Source organism: Bubalus kerabau, chromosome 11 (assembly GCF_029407905.1).
Source record: "Bubalus kerabau isolate K-KA32 ecotype Philippines breed swamp buffalo chromosome 11, PCC_UOA_SB_1v2, whole genome shotgun sequence".
NCBI classification, from domain to species: Eukaryota; Metazoa; Chordata; class Mammalia; order Artiodactyla; family Bovidae; genus Bubalus; species Bubalus kerabau.
The window spans coordinates 52,155,566-52,180,288 of NC_073634.1; the positions used below are offsets into that span (position 1 = coordinate 52,155,566).

General features: G+C 45.9%; 2 protein-coding genes across 2 annotated transcripts in view; one reads left to right on the forward strand and one right to left on the reverse strand.

Moving 5' to 3' along the window:
• The window catches only part of USP39 (ubiquitin specific peptidase 39), a 37,931-nt gene extending 20,959 nt beyond the window's left edge, over window positions 1-16,972 (reverse strand). Inside the window, exons 1-6 of the mRNA XM_055540338.1 lie at window positions 16,566-16,972; window positions 12,467-12,536; window positions 9,244-9,338; window positions 7,706-7,842; window positions 5,742-5,894; window positions 1,329-1,554 (exon numbers count right to left, since the gene is read on the reverse strand). Coding sequence (XP_055396313.1) covers window positions 1,329-1,554; window positions 5,742-5,894; window positions 7,706-7,842; window positions 9,244-9,338; window positions 12,467-12,536; window positions 16,566-16,833 — 949 coding nt within the window. The 5' untranslated portion in view covers window positions 16,834-16,972. The remainder of the gene's footprint in view (window positions 1-1,328; window positions 1,555-5,741; window positions 5,895-7,705; window positions 7,843-9,243; window positions 9,339-12,466; window positions 12,537-16,565) is intronic.
• A 3,416-nt stretch (window positions 16,973-20,388) lies between these two features.
• On the forward strand, window positions 20,389-24,397 carry C11H2orf68 (chromosome 11 C2orf68 homolog). Its single transcript, XM_055540344.1, has 4 exons — window positions 20,389-20,663; window positions 20,747-20,865; window positions 22,070-22,221; window positions 22,587-24,397. Exons 1-4 carry the CDS (start codon window positions 20,557-20,559, stop codon window positions 22,707-22,709), a joined length of 501 nt encoding a protein of 166 aa, XP_055396319.1. The 5' UTR covers window positions 20,389-20,556; the 3' UTR covers window positions 22,710-24,397.
• The last annotated feature ends 326 nt before the right edge of the window (window positions 24,398-24,723 follow it).

Sequence of the window (24,723 nt, forward strand, 5' to 3'; positions counted from 1 at the left end):
AGACTGAATGAAAGTCCAAACCACACGCTGGTTGGCATGACTCCACATTCTCAGTTTTCCTCCTTCTTTTCAGGCATCCCATCCTGTGGGCAACCTCCTCTATCAGGGCACTACACACTGACACTCCTCAAGGCCAAGATCTTAGTCTTCTGACCTTACACACCCCCTAGACAATCTGGCTCAACCAGAACCTTATCAGCTCTATTCCAACCCTGAGTCTCATCACCCATCAAAGATCATTACTGGGAGTTCCCTGGGGGCCAGTGGTTAGGAATTGGCATGTTCACTGCCATGGACCGGGTTCCAACCCTGGTCAGGTAACTGAAATCCTGAAAGCCACACAGCTCAGTCAAAATATTAAAATAAAAATAATAGCCATTACTGAATTTCTAAGTCACTCCTCAACAAGAATGTTTTAAAACAAACATGTGACAGCGTATCTTCACTTAAGGGCCTTCACTGAGTCCCCGCTGTTATCAGGATGTAATCCAAGTTCCTTATAGCAGTGGGAAATAAACCCAACCACTTGGTCCATCTCAGCACTCATTGTTGGATCCAAAGGTCCAGCTACAAGCAGTCCTCTCTCTGTGCCAGGCACCTCCATGCTGCTGTCCAGTGTCCTCTCTGCCTGGAATGCCCACCCCCACCGTGTCTCCCCACTACCTAAAACTCAGGCATCTCTTCCTTCTCTCTGAACCTCAGCTCACCTTGCATGTGTTCAACGGGCGTCTTTGCTCTATGCACCCTCCCACAGCATGCTGTGCTTCTGCTATCACAGCACTTAACACATGTAATCATCTTTCTACAGAACTATCTTCCCCACTAGAACAGGAGTGCCTGGAAGGAAAAAACTGTGTTTTTTAACCCTGCAGCATTAAAACCTAGCACCAGGAGTGAATGGTCAATCAACTGACCTGGAAACTAGAGAGTATCATATCACATCCTATGAGCTACTATGAGCTACTCATGTGGCAATAAATCACTGGGTTTGGAGGGATAAAAATAGTCAGAATAGAACAGTCTGCGACATGACAAAATGAGAAGCAAAAGTGGCAGGCACTTAATAATGGTTGGTGCCTTTTCCAGCCTCCTGGTTTTCCCAAGTCGTAGTTTAGTTCAGCAAATCAGACAGACTGCCTATCCAGCTGACCACGCCTGGGACTCTGGGCAAGGCAGGCTGATGAAGGAAGACTGAGACACCTGAACACGCTATGCACTGGACACTCGCTCCAGCTACTGCAGAGTTCACTGCAAAGCAGAAGTAAATGTGCCCACCAGACTAGTGCTATTGCCCAAAAGTCAGAAGACACGAATTACTCCTTCCTTACCCTGTTTCGTGATCTGAAAAGTCTTCTTGCTGCAGAGGACAACAGCCTGCAGCATCTCATGGGGAGAGACATGAGCTTTGAAATTGCGAGGGTTCCAGAGTTTTCTCATCAGCTCTCCAAAACGCTGGACCAACAAGAACATGATATCCCCAGGAGGACGTTTGATGTTCTTATAATTGTCTTCTTCCAGGAAGTAGTTCCGGAGAGGAGGAACGTTAGACAGAGCCTGGAAATCAAACGTTCCGATTCCGATTAATCCACAGCCCTTCTGCTGGACCTCTGGGACTTAGGCTCATCTATTTAAGCTCTTCTAAAAACTGTTACACCTTAAAGAATCAAAAGTTAAGGTGTCTTTCCTGCATGTGGTATTAAGAGTGTGGTAATAAAGCCATACAACTGTATATAAAAATGAATGTACTCTGTTATGATGGAAATAGTCAAAGACTTTAAGAGAATAGAAATTAATTTTATCTCATTAAGCAAAAAGATAAAGACCTACCATGTTAGTTCAGGAAAAAACATATGCTTATTAGTGAGATATATGAAACTGGGAAGGAGACCACAGAAAAGACCCTAAATAAATACAGTCTCAGGTCTTTTCTGATAGGGTCATGAATCCTCATCAGCGCTGTGCTTACCATGTGCACAACTTTCTTTGACAAGGTAATCCCTTTAGCAAGGAGTAAGGAAAGATGCTGCTAAATATATAAACCCAGGCATCTCTGGGGAAAACAATTCAGGGGGCAACTCAGGATAATGATAGAGGTGATCAGGAAAGCCTCTTCAAGTCTGGGGCTTCCCTGATGGCTCAAGTAGTAAAGAATGCGCCTGCAACCCAGGAGATGCAGGTTCAATCCCTGGGTCAGGAAGATACCATGGAGAAGGAATGGTAACCCACTCTGGTATTCTTGCTTGGAGCATCGCATAGACAGAGGAGCCTGGCGGACTACAGTCCATGTGGTCGCAAAGAGTTGGACATGACTGAAGCAACAGCCTGAAAGCCTACAAGTTTAGCTCAGCTAAAGAAACAAGGATTTCCTACTGAGATACTGAAAGTAAAAGTTGCTCAGTCATGTCCAACTCCTTGTGACCCCATGGACTTTAGTCCATGGAATTCTCCAGGCCAGAATACTGGAATGGGTATCCTTTCCCTTCTCCAGGGGATCTTCCCAACCCAGGGATCGAACCCAGGTCTCCTGCATCGCAGGCGGATTCTTTACCAGCTGAGCCACAAGGGAAGCCCTTCCTGCTGCGAGTTACTCTCAAAAGGAAAAGCGTGTGGATAAAGTTTATCCTAGCTCTGTTATCCATGCTCCACTGTGGACAGAGGTTGCTCCCTGACTTCAGTGACAAGACAAATAGCAGGTGTCCTCAGAGAGAAATTAATCAGCCTCTGTGGAGTACTTGGTCCATTCAATAACATTTTAGTGGAAACATCACAGAGGATTTGTTCATCCACTTACATGTATAAATAAAAAGAACTTCCTATGGGGAGCTAAAACCCATCACAAAGTCACAACTTCCATGACTGTATTCAAAACCCTATCTGTCCTCAAACAGTCTTCACAAAGCCATGAGAGACTGGAAGAGGCAAAGTCAGCAAAATCTCTCTCCATCTAAGAATTCAACCTTTCCAGGGACCAGAAACATTCAAATACTAAGATCATGGAATCTGGTCCAAATACTTCATGGCATATAGATGAGAAAACACTGGAAACAGTGAAAGACTTTATTTTCTTGGGCTCCAAAATCACTGCAGACGGTGACTACAGCCATGAAATTAAAAGACACTCGCACCTTGGAAGAAAAGCTATGACAGACCTAGACAGCGTATTAAAAAGCAGAGATATCACTTTGCTGACAAAGGTCTGTATAGTCATAGCTATGATTTTTTTCCAGCAGTCATGTATGGATGTGAGAGTTGGACCATAAAGAAGGCTGAGCACCGAAGAACTGATGCTTTCAAACTGCAGTACTGGACAAGACTTCTGATAGTGACTGAAAGGAGATCCAACCAGTCCATCCTAAAGGATATCAACCCTGAATATTCATTGGAAGGACTGATGCTAAAGCTAAAGCTACAGTACTCTGGCCACCTGATGCAAAGAGCCGACTCACTGGAAAAGACCCTGATGATGGGAAAGATAGAAGGTAGAAGAGAAGTGGACAACAGAGGACGAGACGATCAGATGGCATCACCGACTCAATGGGCATGTTTGAGCAAGCTCTGGGAGATGGTGAAGGACAGGGAAGCCTGGCGTGCTGCAGTTCATGGGTCACAAGGAGTCGGACACAACTTAGTGACCAAACAACAACAAGGGACCAGGCATGACACTAACGGCAGACAGCAAAACTCAAGAGATACGTTTTTGCAATGTTTTACCCAATTCTTTATGCAAAAACACCATACACAAAGTTTAAAGGCCAACCAAATAAGAACTAGAATATGTGCAACACACACACATATACATATAAATATATACATACTTTTAAAACTCAATATAGTGTAACACTAATAGAAAGATGAGCACATAAGGCCCACAACTCATGAGAAAATATAAGAATCAACTTTAGAAATGAATTTTTAAAAGTAAGTTAAAATGGAGATACCTATCAAAATGGAAGAACTTTTTTTTAATGGTAACAGTGACAATGCAACACCCCTTTGGGAATCCTCCTACATTGTTAGTAGGAATGTATCAATAAACTGGTGTAGCCACTAAGGAGAACAGCATGAAAGTTCCTTAAAAATCTAAAACCACAGTTAGCGTACGATCCAGCAACTCCACTCCTGGGCATACATGCACCCTAATATACATGAAAGCACTATATACAATAGCCAAGATACGGAAACAACCTGAATGTTCATCGACAGGTGAATAAAGATGTGACACACACACAGAATACTACTCAGCCGTTTAAAAAAAAAAAGAATGAAATAATGCCATTTGCAGCAGATGGATGGACCTAGAGATTATCATACTAAGTAAAGCCAGAAAGAGAAAAATACCATATGACATCACTTACATGTGGACTCTAATACACAACACAATTTATCTATGAAACAGATTCACTGACACAGAATAAAAATTTATGGTTACCAAAAGGGATAAATTAGAAATTTTGGATTTGCAAATAAAAATTACTATATATAAAATAAACAACAAGGTCCTACTGTATAGCACAGGGAACTATATTCAATATCCTATAGTAAATCATAAGAGAAAAGAATATGAAGAGAAAAATACATATCTATAACTAATTCACTTTGCTGTTTGTCAGAAACTAACACAACACTGTAAGTTAACTACACTTCAATTAAAAAAAAAAAAGAGCAGCCTTTTCTGTGGCTGGTGGGTTTATAAACCACTACAACTCCCCTATAGCCTAGAATCAAGGCTCACAGTGCATTAATACAAGAAGTGAAGGTTGAAGAATCAAATTCAACAAAATACAATGACATGTAATCATATAAGGATGCTGCACAAGAACATTTATTGATCTCACAATAGGCTTTTAAGTTAAAATATATACAAAGATACACACATATACTATGTTACTTTCTAGATTAAAAATCCAAGTATTTGAAAAGCCTAGAAAAGAAATAAAACAAAGTATAAGAGTGTCACAAAATGTGCAAGATGGATACACACTGCAACACTGGTAACAGAAAAAACCCTGAGACAAGTGAAATTTTATCAATTGAGGAATAACAAAATAAACCATAATATTGCCACATGACATTATGCCTGTGTGTGTGCGTGTTTAGAATAGTTTTGGAGCTCTCTATACTGTTAACTACCCCAGGGCAAAGCACTAGGGAAAGGAATAAAGTTCTCATGTTACACTTTCTGTATCTTTCTTCCCCACTCTCAGCAATTTGTTTATAGTTTAATCATTTTTTTTTGAGTGAAGCAGAATTACTGTTAATTTTCTTATTTACGCTTATCAATATTTTCTACAATGTGCACTATTACTCATGTAATTTTTTTTAAAAGCAAAACTTAATTGCAAACAGGACAACTTTGGCTTTCTGCTTTTCCCATTTCAGGGTTTACACACAGGGGCAGGACAGAGACACCTCAGAGCCAACACAGTGAACATCTACACCATGGAAGAAAAGCATCACCTAGCACACGTGCCTCTTTTTGGGTCCTCCAGGCCACATGCAGATTCCACCCCTCACTCCCTGTACACTCCAGAGGCTGAAACAGGCCCACCATTTGGCAGCAGCCCTCCAGCATACACAGGAGTGTTCTGCTTGGTGCAGAACAAATAGGCCAGCAGAGTTCCCAGCAAAGAATCAGGATCTGACGACCACTAGACTCCACCAGAAAGCAGTCATTTCCTGGCTGAGCTTCAGTGTTCCTGGGTTGCCCCCTCCCGCACGGTTCCCATCCCATCCTACCCTACCTGAAGGACGGCGTTGGCGTAGTCATTGGCCTTTATGTTATTCAGGCCCACGATACCTGGCAGGTAAGTGGTGCCGTCATATGCCCGGGACAACTTGGCTTGCTTGTCCAAGTTAGCAATCTGCTGCTTTGTGAAAGTGGGCTTCAACACATACTGCAAAACAAAAGAAAATTCCAAGTTGTTTTAGGATCATCTATAGAGCTGACAAGACATATTTGCAACAGCAATTTTTGCAAAAGCAAAAAATACTTTGCCATGAACAGCCACCCAAAGGGTTCCCAACAGTAGGTCTAAGGAGGGAGGTGACATGGAATGGGCCCCCTACATACTGCTCATCTATAAACAGGTGATTATCAAAAACCCAAAATCACTGAGTCCCAGGCCTTCCCTCAGAGAGCATGTCTGGCCAACCCCATAACAAACAACAGTGAGAAACTGCAGGATACTCAAGTCTGCAGGCGGCGGGAGTCTGAGTCCCAGGTAGGAGCTCACGCAGGGTCAGCACGTGGGCTGCTACGTAAGCAGGAATTCATTCCCCCTCTCTGTGGAGGTCTGCGATGCTGTGATTCCCTGTGACTGAAGGGGCAGGATCAGACCCTTCCAGTCCTAGAGCTACGAGGGTCATTAGGTCACAGGCTGGTCAGAGGGCACCACTGACTCACTTTGTTTCTGTTTCATGTTTTGGTTTTTTGGCTGCGAGGCATGTGGGATCCCAGATCCCAGACCAGGGATCGAACCTGCACCCTCTGCATTGGAAGGCATAGTCTTAACCACTGGACCACCAGGGAAGTCACCACTGACTCACTTTGAAAGCTTGAATTAAAAGAGAAAAAAGCTTGAATTCCTTTCAGTTTCTCCCTCTGTGCATAACCACTTAAAACTTCAATTTTAACAGGACTATGAAACTTATGGAAGTGGGGTAAGTAGTGTTTCAAACACTCTGAACACCAAGCTTTCCTTAAATAGAACATTCCACTCTATTGAACATGCAGCCACTTGCTGAAAAGGAAAACAATAATCAACAGTTCCAACAGTAATCAAAGCTCAAGAGGACTTTCCAGGCTCCCCACATAAGTGCATGGACTCCTGGCATAAGGCACAAATCGGAGCCTGCAGGTGGAACATGCTAGCCATTTTGGCCACATCATGTCAAAAGGAGCTATGCATGCGTGCTAAGTCACTTCAGTTGTGTCCAACACTTTAAGACTCTATGGACTATAGCCCACCAGGCTCCTCTGTTCATGAGGATTCTCCAGGCAAGAATACTGGAATGGGTTGCTATGCCCTTCTCCATGGAATCCTCCCCACCCAGGGATCAACCCCGTGTCTCTTAGTCTTCTGCATAGGCAGGCAGGTTCTTTACCACTAGGGCCACCTGGAAAGTCCAAAAGGAGCTGTGAGCTGGTATAAATCTCTGTCCTATACCTGGCTACACCAGGCTCAATTCACATCACTACACCAAAGTGTGGAAGGGTAATTTATTTCATAAAAATGCTTTCACCCCAATTACAAAGGAGCCCTATTTCTTCAGTCCTAACTAAAAACAGAAACAATAGCTAAGCTGCAGACCATGGGCCATGACTACGAATTGTGGGGCTTCCCAGGCGGCTCAGTGGTCAAGAATCTGCCTGCTAATGCAGAAGAAGTAGGATTGAGCCCTGGGTCAGGAAGATCCCCTGGAGGAGGAAATGGCAACCCACTCCAGTATTCCTGCCTGGATAACCCCATGGACAGAGGAGCCTGGTGGGCTACAGTCCACGGGGCCCCAGAGAGTCAGATACGACTACACGACTGAGCACACATAACCTCTTTCTTCAGTTTCCCTGGTTCCTCCCAAAGGGAAAGGAGATTCTCCAAGTCCAAAGGACTGAGACTCTTTCCTGACCTTGAGTGGGAAGACCCCCAAGAGCCCTGGGGTAGCTCCCAAGAGAACTAGTTCCAAACCAACCCTCTTGGACACGCACCGTGATATCCTCTAGTGAGGAATCGATGATCTCATAGTTGTCAGGGAGGCAGTAAAACTTGAGGGTGTGGAGGTTGAGGAAGACATGGTGACTAAACTGGACACTGTGAATGTAGGCGTGAGACTTCAAACCCCGGCCTGCAGGAAGGAGGAAAGGCTGTGAGAGAAGCACAAACTCCAGAAGCGAACATCATGTGCAATTTTCCCTTCTTCATTTTGTACCAGAACATGTTAATATCAGCAAAAACAAAGTACTACACCATTCCTGAAAATTCATCTCCGCATGAACTCCTCTCATCATACAAGTTAGCAAGAAAGAACAGCACTTTATTCTCTAGATAGCATAAAACACAGGGGGGCTAATTTCATATACACAAATATGGAAAACGTGTGGGTATCTGTATGTGCATATGTGTATGTATATATGTGTGAGTATGTATATGTGTATGTATACAAGCTAGTTTCATGTGCTATCAGAAACTAGGGATATGCATGTATATATTATAAATAATACACGTACATACACATATGTACGTGTCTCCATCATCACTTAGTCCTAATTTTCCAGCTGCCCACATTCAGGACAATCTCATAGTTGCATGACTTTGTTCACGTTACCACTCCTTTTTAGAATATTTCACCCTTCACCCATTCAAACTCTGTATATCCTGCATACAGAGAACAAGTTCCTCCTTCACCTCCTTCATGAACATGACACAAACATTCCAGCTAACACTGATCTTTGCATATTTCAACTCCTATTGTCCTTATTTATTTACACTCAGTGCCACATGGGCCAGCAGTAATCTTAATGGTCTTAAGAGAGTTTGCTGATTGTTTTATGTGTTACCCTTGACTATTTATAAGATCCCTGTAAGAGCAAGGAATGTACTTTACATTTCCTCTAAATCCTCCACTATACTGTGCAAATAGCACTAGCTTGGTCTGAATAAACTGATACAGTTAATTTTCAGAAAAGGACAGAATGAAAAAACTCCTTACAGTAAAAGGATTCTCAGAAAAAGACATTGAGTATAGAAAAATATCAGAGATTCAAAAACCCAGAGCCGGTCAGCACCAGGGGCCAGCCAATCCCAGAGCTCTCCTCCACAGTCGGTTCACAGGCCAAACAACCAAACAGAAAAGTTAAATAAATAGCAGCAGGGCCAGAGGCAGTGGGGCTGGAGACAGCAGGGCTTCAGTGGCCTTGCCTGTCCTCCTTCACTGGCGACGACCAGCATTAGGCAGAGAAAGCCACCACCTTAAAAAAATAATAATAAAACTAGAGCTTCTGAGATTTCCCACACAGTCTCACATGTGGCAAGTTCTTTCTCCCTTTCACATGTGTTCAGATTCTGATAAATAGAGAACCTCCTATGGATTTTCTAAGAGTATTCCAATTTCCTGGGAACAAAGATAAAAGTTTATTAGACATGACTCTTAACAGCAACTTAAAAAAAAAAAAAAAAAAAACCACAACAACAAAAACCCACAGACCTGTGGCTAGTGCTGAAAACACAATACAAAATATTTATTTACCTTGAAAGTACTTGCCACACACCAGACAAGCATATGCATTGATGTGCGAGAGGGAGATGGAACACAATTTCTCAAAGTCAAAGTCCAGCACACTCCTAAGAGGATGAAAACAAAACAGAAACAGTTAATGGTGATGATTGCCCAGGTGAGCACCTGAGTAAAGCAGCACCGCTGGCTCCATGCGTCACGCAGCATCCTTCCAAGAACAGGTCAGCAACCACATGAAAATTGTGGGGAACGTTAACTCTTCCTTACTTAGACGTTCGGGCCTTCCCGGTGGCTCAGATGGTAAAGAATCTGCCTGCAGTGCAAGAGACCGGGGTTCAATCCCTGGGTTGGAAAGATTCCCTGGAGAAGGGAATGGCTACCCACTCCAGTATTCTTGCCTGGAGAATTCCATGGACAGAGAAGCTAGTGGGCTACAGTCCATGGGGTAGCAAAGCATCAGACACAACTGAGCAACTAACACTTTCACCTAGACATTTAATATAGTGCCCCAACCCACCAACCCCCAAAGTAGTGCAAAGGTATCTCTACCAATGACCCTCTTCGAGCATCCACAACCAGTTGAGAATCTCCCATTACTTTCTCTGGAGGAAAAGCCACAAGGACTAAAGTAACAGGGCACCAACAACATTCCAAAGTAAAAGACATAAAATAAAGGACACAAAAAGAGTGAATAACCCCTTTCATAAAAGAAAATTTTATTTTTGTCCATTAATAAAAGTCAGAAGCCTGAAGAATTTTAGAGGAATACCTACAAAAAGATCTATCTGTTCAAGTGCAAAGTCACGGTGAGTACCAGGCAAGTTAAGTGATTTTAAAAAAGTTACCTCTACTAAATCCACAGGTGGCAAGGGTTTTCCTTCTCAAGCATTAACTCTAATTAATCGTTAATGGTCTCTGGAAAGCTGCACTGTCCACTAAAGGGGCCACTAGCCACACACAGCTATTGATGTAAAATAATTAAAATAAAATTTAAAATTCAGTTCCTCAAGCCACATTTCAAGTGCTCAACAGCCACAAGTGGTTTGTGCCTACCACATGGACAATTCCACCTGCAAAGAGCAATCCCAATGTTGCAAAAACAGTCTAGTAGTCAAGGCTACACTAGAGTATAAGTGAAAAAACCATCCTATAATGCATCTGGGGGACTAAAGAATGCATTGGGATGAGATGACCACCTCTGCTTTAGAACATGTCTTTGTCTGTTTTTCCTTTCCTGAATCCCAGGTATCAAGAGCAGTACCTAGCACATCATGTGTGTGCATGCTCAGTGGTGTCTGATTCTGCGACTCCAGGCTCCTCTGTCGGTGGGATTTCCCAGGCAAGAATATTGGAGTGGGTCGCCATTTCCTCCACCAGGAGATCTTCCTAATCCAGGGATTGAACCCAAGTCTCCTGCATCTCCTGCACTGGCAGGCAGATTCTTTACCCACTGAACCACCTGGTAAGCCCTAGCACATACTGTTCAGTTCAGTTCAGTCGCTCAGTCGTGTCTGACTCCTTGCGACCCCATGAATCACAGCACGCCAGGCCTCCCTGTCCATCACCAACTCCTGGAGTTCACTCAAACTCATGTGCATCGAGTCGGTGATGCCATCCAACCATATCATCCTCTGTCGTCCCCTACTCCTCCTGCCCCCAATCCTTCCCAGCATCAGGGTCTTTTCCAATGAGTGAACTCTTCGCATGAGGTGACCAAAGTATTAGAGTTTCAGCTTCATCAGTCCTTCCCATGAACACCCAGGACTGGTCTCCTTTAGAATGGACCGGTTGGATCTCCTTGCAGTCCAAGGGACTCGCAAGTCTTCTCCAGCACCACAGTTCAAAAGCATCAATTCTTCGGCGCTCAGCTTTCTTCACATCCACCTCTCACATCCATACATTACAACTGGAAAAACCATAGCCTTGACTAGACAGACCTTTGTTGGCAAAGTAATATCTCTGCTTTTTAATATGCTATCTAGGTTGGTCATAACTTTCCTTCCAAGGAGTAAGCGTCTTTTAATTTCATGGCTGCAATCACCATCTGCAGTGATTTTGGAGCCCCCAAAAATAAAGTCTCTCACTATTTCCACTGTTTCCCCATCTATTTCCCATGAAGTGATGGGACCAGATGCCATGATCTTTGTTTTCCGAATGTTGAGCTTTAAGCCAACTTTTTCACTCTCCTCTTTCACTTTCATCAAGAGGCTCTTTAGTTCCTCTTCACTTTCTGCCATAAGGGTGGTGTCATCTGCATATCTAAGGTTATTGATATTTCTCCCGGCAATCTTGATTCCAGCTTGTGCTTCTTCCAACCCAGCGTTTCTCATGATGTCCTCTGCATATAAGTTAAAGAAGGAGAGTGACAACATATAGCCTTGACGTACTCCTTTTCCTATTTGGAACCAGTCTGTTGTTCCATGTCCAGTTCTAACTGTTGCTTCATGACATGCATACAGATTTCTCAAGAGGCAGGTCAGGTGGTCTGGTATTCCCATCTCTTTCAGAATTTTCCACAGTTTATTGTGATCCACACAGTCAAAGGCTTTGGCATAGTCAATAAAGCAGAAATAGATGTTTTTCTGGAACTCTCTTGCTTTTTCGATGATCCAGCGGATGTTGGCAATTTGATCTCTGGTTCCTCTGCCTTTTCTAAAACCAGCTTGAACATCTGGAAATTCATGGTTCACGTATTGCTGAAGCCTGGCTTGGAGAATTTTGAGCATTACTTCACTAGCGTGTGAGATGAGTGCAATTGTGTGGTTGTTTGAGCATTCTTTTTTTTTTTTTTTTTTGAGCATTCTTTGGCATTGCCTTTCTTTGGGATTGGAATGAAAACTGACCTTTTCCAGTCCTGTGGCCACTGCTGAGTTTTCCAAATTTGCTGGCATATTGAGTGCAGCTCTTTCATAGCATCATCTTATTGAGCACATACTGAGTGCTCAATAAAAAAGTAAGTTGGTGATTGCCATTGATACCACATATCCTTTTATTTTCCTCATACAAATTCAAAACAAGCTGAAAGCTCTTTCTGCATGTGCCACCCTAAAACAACATGCCCTCTGATGACAGTTTAAACTGAGGGGAAAGATTAAAAAACCTGGCAAGAAGCACAGTTTTCTGGGCAGAAAGCTTTAGAAGGGATAAAGTTTCTGAACATATCATACAATACAAAGAACTTTCTACAAAGATTCCCTTGTATGTCTGCTGTCCCAGCCATCCATGTGCTACCCACCTATTAATGGTATCCAGGTACGGGCAGTGGCGGCTCCTCCGGTCCTCAGAATCCACGCGGCCATTCTTTGCTGAAAGGAAAATCATCAAAAGCTCTGAAAATGGGAAACCCATACTCAGGGTCAACTACCAGTACAAACAAAACACAAAAACGGGAAAAACAAATCAGGACGAGTTCTGTTACAAATAGCCTGAAAACACCCCAAAATGCCCACTCTAACGGAAAGTAAAAGTGTTAGTTGCTCAGTCGTGTCCAACTCTTTGCGACCCCATGGGCTATAACCCTCTGGATTTTCCAGGCAAGAATACTGGAGTGGGTTGCCATTCCCTTCTCCAGGGGATCTTCCCAACCCAGGGATCAAAGCCAGGTCTTTTGCGTTGTAGGCGGACTCTTTACAGTCTGAGCCACCAGGCTACAAACTGAGGCAATATACTTGAAACACATAAAACCAACAAAGAAATTGCTTGCAATTACATAAAGAAATCTGGTGAAGAGTTTTTTAAAAAAACAACCCAATAGAAAATGAGGAGGACAGCCCACAAAAATATGAAAAGATACTCAACCTCACCAATAATCAAAAAAATGCAAATTCCCTTGCACAATAATATACCTCTTCACATCTACCAGAGAGGATAAAACAAAATCAAGCAATTCCAAGTGTTGGCAAATATGAGGAGCAATGAGAAGGCTCATAGACTGCTGGTGGGAATGTAAACTCTTACAATTACAAAATACTGCAGCTAGACTGAAGCTGAAAATACACAGACCCTTTGACCCAGCAATCTCTCTTCTATTAATACTTGTATCTACCCTAGAGAACTTTTGCACAGGTGCATCAAGAATATTTTACTAAAAAATATTTATAGCTACAATATTTGAAAGAGATCCAACTGGAAACAAGCAAAATGCCTACCACATACCAAAAATGGGAGAAATCAGGTTTGATCCCTGGGTTGGGAACAGAAGAAATGGCAACCTGCTCCAGGATTCTTGTCTGCAAAACTCCATGAACAGAGGAGCCTGGTGGGCTACAGCCCATGGGGTCACAAAGAGTCGGACAGGACTAAGCATACACACACTATCATCAATAGAACACTTTGTTGCCATGAACATCTACCTGAATAAACCTCAACAATATGACTAGTTAAAAAAAAAAAGGGCAAAACAGAAGACTATATATAGTATGATTTCATTTGTAATAAATACAAAATAAAATACAGTTCTACTTAGGCATATATATAAGGGAAAATTATAATTTACCTCATATATACATGAGGTAAATATATACAAACTATAAAAGTTTATAGTTTATATATATAGTTTATAGTTTTACATATATATAAACTATAAAACAATAAAAGTAGAAACAGAAAAACTTCAGAACAGTGATTATCCCAGCAAGCAAGGAAGGCGGATGCAACTGGAAGGGGCCTGTTGGACCTTCTAAGGTACTGGCTTAAACATCAACATTCAAAAAACTAAGATCATGCCATCCAGTCCCAACACTTCATGGCAAATATATGGGGGGAAAGTGTAAACGGTGGCAAATTTTAGTTTCTTGGGTTCCAAAAATTACTGTGGAAGGTGACCGCAGCATGAAATTAAAAGATGATTGCTCCTTGGAAAAAAGCTATGACAAACCTAGACAGCATATTAAAAAGGAGCAACATCATCTTGCTGACAAATGCCTGTATAGTCAAAGCTATGGTTTTTCCAGTAGTTATGTACATATGTGAGAGTTGGACCATAAAGAAGACTGAGTGCCGAAGAATTAATGCTTTCAAATTGTGGTGCTGGAGAAGACTCTTGAGAGTCCCTTGAGAGCAAGGAGACTAAATCAGTCAATCCTAAAGGAAATCAACCCTGAATATTCATTGGAAGGACTGATGCTGAAGCTCCAATACTTTGACCACCTAATACAAAGAGCCGACTCATTGGAAAAGACCCTAATATTGGGAAAGACTGAGGGCAGGGGCAGAAAGGGGCAACAGAGAATGAGATGGTTGGATGGCATCACCGACTCAATGGACGCGAGTTTGAGCAAGCTCCGGGAGATGCTGAAGGACAGGGAAGCCTGGTGTGCAGCAGTCCATGGGGTTGCAAGGAGTCGACACCACTGAGCAACTAAACAACAACAAAGTACTAGTTAAGCACCACTTCTGAAGCTCAACAGTGTCAGGAGGCAATTCTGCATTGCTCTCTCCTGTTTCTGCATATACTGTAACCAGAGGTACCAACCACCTCCAGACTATCTCGCCAAAGATGTTGGTAGAGTGAAGTTTGTTTGTACAGCCTTGGAAGTCAGAGATCGTGTTTCCTCACAGAGCAAAGGCAAGGCAAGCTCAAGGCCCACTGTAGAAGATTTGGGTTCTCTAAGTTCAGAGTTGTTGTCTTGTGCACCCACTCCCTATGTGTATGGATTTTCATCATGTTGCACTACAGGAACTGACTCAGGAAACGATGATAATGCTATATTCTGGCTACTGTTATTGCTGCAGAATGCTGTCTGAGGCCCAGTAGTTCGATGTCTTCCAACAGCATCCATGAAACCGTGGCAGGCTAATTTGGTAGTGTACAAATAGGGTCAGACCCTTCACAATCCTTGACAAGTGGTAGATTTAAGGCTATATACCCACACTCTTCTTTAAACTATACATGTGCATGACATTTGGTCTATCTTAGTACCTATGATCTATTTCACAATAAAAATAAAAGGAAAAAAAGAAATAAGACAGTAACCACAACTGGTATCCTAATCTGTCCCAGAGAAAACAATCTCCTGACCACAACTAAGCAAAATATCTGAAAAACAATTTCTCTTTCAGAGAAAGGGAAACCTGAGGCTGACAGAATATATAAGTAAAAGAAACCAAAGAATACCCTGAAATAATTAGGTTATTCAAAGAATATTTATCAAGTACTTTTCATGAGCAAGGTGGGGTCCTACACCCTGTGCATAATACAAAAATATGTCAAATGCAAAACCTTGAGCAAGAAATTTAAGAGTTAACATAAGAGTAAAATCTTTTATTTATTTGGATGTGCCGGGTCTTAGTTACGGCATGCAGGCTCTTGGATCTTCACTGCAACATGCAAACTCTTAGTTGTGGCATGTAGGACCTAGTGGCACGTACTTCCCTGACCAGGGATCAAACCCAGGCCCCCTGCATTGGGAGGGTAGAGTCTTAGCCACTGGACCAGCAGGAAAGTCCCCAAGAATATAATCTTATACAGATAAACAGGCACAGAGACAGAATTATAGTCTTGGAGAATGAATAATCCTGAAACAAAGAACACTGCCCCTACAGTGTAGCCTAGTGATATGTTTACCTGCTAATTCACAAGAAAACAAGTATATAGGAAACATGTTCAAATCAGAAGTTTCAAGTTCAGATATGGAAAAGATTAACTGAGCTTAAACAGGAAAGCTTTAGACGTGATGGAAACCTACTTAGTGACTGGTAAGTTATCAACAAGTCGGAAAACAGTGTACACGCTCCAGAGTACCAAGGCTGGGCCAAAAGACCTCTAGCAATTACCAGGAGAAGCAGAATGAGTCCAGCAGAAGGCAGAGGGTACAGTCACAGAAGTGACTGACAGGGCTCTCAAAGCTCATGGGTTCCAGTACTCCTTCCATCGACTTAAAGAGGGACAGACACATGAAACCCACATTCCCAAACCAGTGACCCAGTCTCAGAGGCCGGATTCGAATCCAAACCTCCTGGCAGCTACAACCCTAAGTGACAGGGCAGCGTAGTCCAAGTGCCCAGAGTTCAGGCTCTCCACTCTGAACGGTCTGATTTCAGGAATTACAGCAGGGCTTATTCCTCAGGTGTTTTGTAAAAACTCAAGGAGGTAACACCTGTAAAACAACGAGCCTGGCCCCGAAGCTAGGCATCCAATAAGGGAAAGCTGCTGTTATTATTAAAGTTGCTAGAAACATTAGAGCTACGATTACCAAGACTAGTAAAAAGCAGTCCTCATTAAAAAGCAGTCGAGTCGAGCAGGATCGCGTGTAAAGTATGACTTTCCCGCTGGGAGAGGTTGGAGAGAGAAAAAGAAGAACGCGAGAGAGGAGCCCGCGCCCGGCCCCGCGCACCTCGCACCTCCCGCTCAGGTTCCGAGTCCTCGTCGGCCTCGCGCTCCCGCTTCACCCGCACCACCGGGACTACCGGCGTCGGGGCCTCGCGCGCGCTCGCCGGCTCGACCTCCCGCTTCACGCGCACTGGGCTGCTCCGGAAGCTCGGCGCCTCGGGCTCCCGCTCCCGATCTCGTTCCCGTTTGACGCGAGCCGAGCTGCTTCGCGACTCGGACTCGCGCTTCCCGCGGGTGGAACCGCGAGAATCCCGCTTGGACCGGCTGGACATCGCCACTACCGGCCGAGTCGCCGGGCGCAGCCTCCAGACAAGACCGAGCGCGCGGCAAGCAGCCAATAAGAAGCGGCGCTGTTATGGAGGCCAAGGATCTCTACGAGTCGCCGACGGGGACAAATCACGCCGCAGAGAACTTCAAGGAAGTACTGCCTTTTGTGGTTTCTTTGCTGCTGCGTGCGCACCGGGGACCGGTAGGCGGATCTACTGCACTTGACCCTTTTCCGGTTTAAAGAGGCAAGAACCTTTTACTGACTGGGGATTTCTGGATAACAGAAGCTGTCGTTGGATCCCCGGTGTCTTCAAGACACTTTGTGTCCCGAAACCACAATTGGGAGGTCGTCTCCAGTGTCCGCGCCTCAAAGATCAACACCCCTGCACAGAACCAGGCGACATTCCCAAGTCATACCCTTCTTGCAGCAACCTGGCGACTCTAATTCCACATTTAGAGGAATCACAGAAAAATGCGAATGACGAGCAGAGAGAAACTAGAGAGTGGAGCCAATAAAGCCGAAGCTTCAGGACCTTTGACTTTCATGACCCCTTCCACAACCCTAAACTACTTTACAGTTCTACTAAGGTGTGATTGATATACAATAAAAAGCGCGTTTAAAGTGTTCAGTCGCTCAGTCGTGTCCAACTCTTTGCAACCCCATGAACCGCAGCACGCCAGGCCTCCCTGTCCATCACCAACTCCCGGAGTCCACCCAAACCCACGTCCATTGAGTCGGTGATGCCATCCAACCATCTCATCCTCTGTCGTCCTCTTCTCCTCCCACCTTCAATCTTTCCCAGCATCAGGGTCTTTTCAAATGAGTCAGATCTTTGCATCAGGTGGCCAAAGAATTGGAGTTTCAGCTTCAATATCAGTCCTACCAATGAACACCCAGGACTGATCTCCTTTAGGATGGACTGGTTGGACCTCCTTGCAGTCCAAGGGACTCTCTAGAGTCTTCGCCAACACCACAGTTCAAAAGCATCAATTCTTCCGCGCTCAGCCTTCTTCACAGTCCAACTCTCACATCCATACATGACCACAGGAAAAACCATAGCCCTGACTAGATGGACCTCTGTTGGCAAAGTAATGTCTCTGCTTTTGAATATGCTGTCTAGGTTGGTCATAACTTTCTTTCCAAGGAGTAAGCATCTTTTAATTTCATGGCTGCAGTCACCATCTGCAGTGATTTTGGAGCCCAGAAGAATAAAGTCAGCCACTGTTTCCACTGTTTCCCTGTCTATTTGCCATGAAGTGGTGGGACCAGATGCCATGATCTTAGTTTTCTGAATGTTGAGTTTTAAGCCAACTGTTTTACTCTCCTCTTTCACTTTCATCAAGAGGCTTTTTAGTTCCTCTTCACTTTCTACCATAAGAGTGGTGTCATCTGCATATCTGAGGTTATTGATATTTCTCCCGGCAATCTTGATTCCAGCTTGTGCTTCATCCAGCCCAGCATTTCTCATGATGTACTCTGCATATAAGTTAAATAAACAGGGTGACAATATACAGCCTTGACGTACTCCTTTTCCTATTTGGAACCAGTCTGTTGTTCCATGTCCAGTTCTAACTGCTGCTTCCTGACCTGCATACAGGTTTCTCAAGAGGCAGGTCAGGTGGTCTGGTATTCCCATCTCTTTCAGAATTTTCCACAGTTTATTGTGATCCACACAGTCAAAGGCTTTGGCATAGTCAATAAAGCAGAAATAGATGTTTTTCTGGAACTCTCTTGCTTTTTCGATGATCCAGTGGATGTTGGCAATTTGATCTCTGGTTCCTCTGCCTTTCCTAAAACCAGCTTGAACATCTGGAAGTTCACGGTTCACATATTGCTGAAGCCTGGCTTGGAGAATTTTGAGCATTACTTTACTAGCATGTGAGATGAGTGCAATTGTGTGGTAGTTGTGAGCATTCTTTGGCATTGCCTTTCTTTGGGATTGGAATGAAAACTAACCTTTTGCAGTCCTGTGGCCACTGCTGAGTTTTCCAAATTTGCTGGCATATTGAGTGCAGCACTTTCACAGCATCATCTTTCAGGATTTGAAATAGCTCAAGTGGAATTCCATCACTTCCACTAGCTTTGTTGTACATTTTGCTGAATATTGATGGAGATATGTATACACTCTGAAACCACCACCACGATCAAAATAATGAACCTAGGGATTTCTCTGGTGATCCAGTGGCTAAGATTCAGCTTTCAAAGCAGGGGGCCTGGGTTTGACTCCCAGATCAGGGAACTAGATCCCACATGTCGCAATTAAGATTCGGTGCAGCCAAATATATATATTTACTTATATAAAATGAATTAAGTCACCATTCACCAAAAGTGTTTTCCTGCCCTGACCATTGATCTGCTTTCTGTTGCTACAGATCAGTGTCACTTTCTAGAGTTTTATATAAACGGAAGCACACAGCGAGTCCTCTTTTTAATCCCTGGCCTGTTTTGCTCCGCCTATTTGTTTTGCGATTCATCCACCTTGTTGGGTATATAACAACTCACTTCAACTCAGCAGCATTCCACTGTGTGGATGTACCAGTCTGTCCCTGTTCTACTCATGAACTCCCAGTTTTGTCTATTTTTAAAGAGGATCCAAAAATGACACAGGCTCAGATATCTGAAAGGCCCCAGGGCCACCCACGGGGAGAGTTAAGACACCGGTCCGGTGGACGCCAAGATGAACCGGGCGGCGGGAAAGTACGAAGTCGGGCGTTGGGCGGGATGGGAGGGGTGTCCGCCGCTGGTGGTCTTCTGGAGGGCCCGAGGCTGGGCTGCGAGGCCAGGGCGCCGCTGTGTGCCCAGCCTGGGCACTCGCCTCCTCAGGATCTCTTTGAAGGTAGCTGCTGTCAGTGCCCCCACTTACAAATGAGTAAACTGAGGCACGGCTGGGTTTAACAGTCGGCCTATGCAACGGCTGGTGATAGAGTGTCACACATCCCAGCAGAAGAAAAAGGAAGGGAAGGCTCCACAGCGAATTCTGAGTGGTGTGATGGGTGCTTTGTTTTTCTGGATTTTCTGATGTATCAGCTGCTGCTGCTAAGTCGCTTCAGTCGTGTCCGACTCTGTGCGACCCCATAGACGACAGCCCACCAGGCTCCCCCGTCCCTGGGATTCTCCAAGCAAGAACACTGGAGTGGGTTGCCATTTCCTTCTCCAATGCATGAAAGTGAAAAGTGAAAGTGAAGTCGCTCAGTCGTGTCCGACCCTCAGCGACCCCATGGACTGCAGCCTTCCAGGCTCCTCCGTCCATGGGATTTTCCAGGCAAGAGTACTGGAGTGGGGTGCCATTGCCTTCTCCACTAAGCCTAAATCCTGTTTTCCTATTGATAATGTCACAAAAGGAAAACCCCAGCCAGGAAGAGGAAGTTGAGCTTGCAGTATTTTCGCCCGCCCCCGCCGCTCCGCCCCTCCGCCGCTCCGCCCCTCCGCCGCTCCGCCCCTCCGCCGCTCCGCCCCTCCGCCGCTCCGCCCCTCCGCCGCTCCGCCCCTCCGCCCCTCTGCTCAGCCGCGTCCATGCGCTCCGCCCCGTCCCTCCGCCCCGCCCCGCCCCGCCCCGCCGGTGCCTGGAACTCTGCGCGCAGAGAAGCTCGGCCCTGCCCTCCTTTCCCGACGTCAGGGCTAGAGGCCGAAAGTCGAGCGAGGGGCGGTGCTGAGCTCTCGGGGCGGGAGGGTGGCCGTTGGGGGCCTTTAGGCAGGGACGGCGGCGGCTCCGCGCACAGGGGTTAAGATGGAAGCGGCGCCGAGTCCCGCGCCGGGACTCTGCTGCAAGCCTGGAGGGCGACTGGACATGAGCCACGGCTTCGTGCACCACATCCGACGGAACCAGCTCGCCCGGTACCGCCCCGCCCCGCGCCACCGCCGCCAGCCCCGGCCTGGCCTGATCCGGCCGTCCCTGACTCCCGCTCGGCTCCCCGCAGGGACGACTACGACAAGAAGGTGAAGCAGGCGGCCAAGGAGAAGGCGAGGAGGCGGCACACGCCTGCGCCCACTCGGCCCCGAAAGCCCGATTTGCAAGTGTACCTGCCGCGACACCGAGGTGAGGCCGCCCACCCGCCTGCTTCCTCGAGCCCGCGCGCTCTTTTGGCCCTGGCTCAGCCTCAGTGCACTCTTCTTTCCTATATGGGAAAAAGCTACTTCTTAGCCCCCAAGGCTCAGTTCACCTCGTCCCTTCTCGGAACATCAACCTCGATGGTCCCCAATCGCCGCTAGTGGTTCTCCCAGTAGAACAGAGAGGGCTCAAGTTAAGCATCACTATTACCGGACAAAGCTGGGAGTTGGCAAGAAGTTGTCTTTCGCTTCCTCTCCACCACACTATTTTCGTATTCCCGTCACCTAACAGAAAAAAAGTTTGGCACTGCTCTAGGCGACAAGGACATACTTGTGGAATGAAGCCCAAACCAACTTAATGGCCTTTTTCCCCAGCTTCATTTCGACCCAGCAATTACAGTAGATAACATATGATGCTAAATTTGTTGATCTTCCCTAAGAGTGCCTTTAGAGGTTGTATACATTTCATTCATTTAGCTTTCAGAGGACCCCATAAGATGGGAACCATTATCATTTGTGTTTCACAATCTGCAAAACGGATACAGAGAGGTTCAGCAACTTGCCTGAAATCTCAAGGAAGTAGTAAATGGCAGAGCCTGGATTTGAACCCAGGGAGAGCACAGTCCACCTCTCTACCACCTTCTAACACTGTAGACAGATGTGCGTTGTGTACCTCCTGTGTGATGTGACTGTGCAGAGGTGCAAAGGTGAATAAAATCCCTGATAGGCGGCACATTTCACACACACATTCTGGGTCCATGAGAAGACTGGTGCTTTTTTTTCCCCCTAAATTCAGCTTTTTTCTTTTTTTAATTTTATTTATTTTTGGCTGTGCTGGGTCTTCGTTGCTGCCCACGGACTTTCTCTAATTCCAGTGAGCAGGGGCTCCTCTCTACTTGCAATGCTTTGGCTTTTTATTACGGTAACTTCTCTTGTTTTGGGGCTCGTACTGTAGAACACACGGCTCAGTAGTTATGTTCTAGAGTGCACAGGCTTAGTTGGCCTGAGGCATGTGGGATCTTCCTGGACCAAGGATCGAACCTGTTGTCCCCTGCTTTGGCAGACAGATTCCCAACCACTGGACCACCAGAGAAGCCTGGGGTTTTCTTTACAGTCTGTTTTCCTGTATCATCTCTGGGCAAGGGTTCCAGCAGCCTTCCTTTCTTCCCTCTCATTCTGGTTCATCCCTCCAGATGGCTCTACCCACCCAAGCAACCCAGACTGTGAGGAGTCCGGTGAAAGCAGCAGTAGTGGCAGCTCTGAGCCAGAGCCTCCTGGCCCTCAGCTTTTCTGCTTAGAGTATGAGGCGGACAGCGGAGACATCACCTCAGTTATCGTGTATCAGGTACGCCTGGTGGAAACAGCTGCAGCCTGAGGGTCCTGGGCCGTGGTGGAAATCACTGTGACACCCGGAGCCACTGTCTTCCTCAGGGACTGGTGGGAAGTATCTGTCCCACATGGGAGCACAAACTGCTGGGCGATGCTTTTGAGCACAAGGCACTCCCATCACACAGTGTTCTCAGCGGGCGATGGGAAGGGCACATGGCCCACAGTCGAGAATCACTTTTAAGGGGACACCTGGGCAATGACAGGCACTGGCAAGAAGTTGTGAGTCCCACGGAGATCTGTGAGAGTGTTGTCTAGGGACAGGGCAGGCCACCTTTCCAGAAGAGGCTTGGCCCTAAGCTTCCTGACTCTTCCTCCACGTAGGATGATGATCCAGGAAGGGTGAGCGAGGAGGTGTCAGCTCACACGCCTCTGGAGCCACTCATGCAAGAGGCCCTCAAGTTGCGCATCCAGGAGGAGATTGCAAAGCGCCAGAGCCGACACTGAACAGACTGGAGTCGCTGCCCAGGGAGCCATCCCTAGTTTGGGGGTGCAGGGACCAGTCTGAGCTGATCTCAAGACACCCCTGTACCCCCACCAAAGCTGCCACATCCACAGGGAAAGGGTGTCACAGGGTCTGGGCCTGGCCATCTCCCTTGTAGCCATTTTTTCTTATATGTTGGCCCATTTGACCAGCCTAATATTCTGAAAATTTGAGAATTTTGTTTGGTTAGCTTGGTTTTGTGGAAGCAAAGACTCTGGGGAGAGTTGAGGTTTATGAAACGCTGTGCCAAACTGCTGCTTTCTCACCAAGGTCATGTCCCCCAGGGCACCTGGCCGCTGCTACTCCACCCAGCTCCTTGAGCCCTGTTTGCTATTTTATGGCTCCTTACTTCTGTACCTCCTGTTCACTTCTATGTCTGCGTTTCCTAGATCTTTTCTGGCGTTTCTTTGTTCTCTTTTTTCATTCATCTTGTCTCCCAATGCATCAGTCGCATCCCCATCCCTCCCCCCGCCCCCGCCCCCCCACCTCCTACCTTTAGCTGCTAAGGATTTTGGATGTGGAGGTTCTGGCCTCTGCCTTTCTGGCAAGCTCTCCCAGTAATTCTGATACCAGTCAAGGGAGACCTCCTTTGATGCCTACTTGCAAGCATGTCTCCCTCCCTTTACATGGCTTTTGCAGGTTTCTCCCATGCTCCATCACTTCGCCCAGTCTCGAAAGATGATGCCAGAACTCAACTGTGAGGATTTTTTGCCGCAAAACCTGCCTGGGCTAGGACTATATAATTCCAGCTTCCCACCTGATCCCTAGCTGTGAACAGGCCATCTGTGCTCAGGCTAAAGGAGAACTATCAAAACAAGCCAGAAACTGTGTTTCCAAATGTGATTTAACAGTCTTGAATGTACGTACAAAGGCAAATTCAACATGAGCAATTATTGCCTATTTGGAGCCCTAGGGTTTAGACAGTAAAGAATCCGCCTGCAATGCAGGAGACCCGGATTCAATTCCCTGGGTCAGGAAGATCCCCTGAAGAAGGGAATGGCAACCTACTCCAGTATTCTTACCTGGAGAATTCCACGGACAGAGGAGCCTGGCAGGTTACAGTCCATGGGGTCGTAAAAGAGTCAGACAAGACTTAGCAACTAACAGTTCCTCTTTCACTTGGAGCCCTAGTTGGGAAAAGGAGGGGAGCCTGAAAAGTGTCCTGGAGGGAGCTAAGCAAGCCTGTTTCATCTTCCCTTCCCCTGCTCTCTTCTCTCTCCCGTGCTACCTCCCAAGAGTATATAAAACTCCTAAGAGACCCTAATACTAAAGATACTGGGAAATCACTGCTTTCACTGAAGTGAACATTCTTCCTAACGAGGGTTGGACTAAGGTCTGAGAAATCCACCAGCCGTCCCGTACACGACGGTTCCAAGCCTCTGGTTTTCCAGCAAATGGGCCTAACCTCAGTGACTTGAAGTATGGGATTTAAGTGAGCCCATGAGCACTGGGACTTCTTCAGACCAACACTCCTCCTGCCCCAGAGGTTTCACCTCAGGGTCTCAAGATCAGTCTGGCTGGTCCCTCTCAGCAACTTTTCTCATAAAGGACATCTAAGGGCATTTTTGTTTGTGCCCTACAGCCCTGAAAATCTACCAGCTCAGAAACGGGGCAAGGCAACTACTTCAATTACATCATTAAAATGCAGCAAGTCACAGCTTGCTGGGAAGATGAGTGAGGTGGATAAATTAGAAGGGCCTGTTGCGAAGGCAGACAAGGATCAGCATGATCCTGACTCTCAGAGCTGGCCCAAAGTCAATGCCTTAAACTGGCCGGTCCTGGGCTCAGTTCTCTTTCAGCAAGTCTGCCCCCATTCGGCCAGGCTGGAAGTGCCTTTTGACTCTTAAGGTTAACTACCCTCCAGAGCCGCCCAGGTCAAGGAGACTGCGCCATACTCTGTCCCCTGTCTTCCTGCAGCTCAGAGCACCAGGCATTTTAGTCTTGCAGCTCTTCAGCTGATTTTCTGACTTGGACATA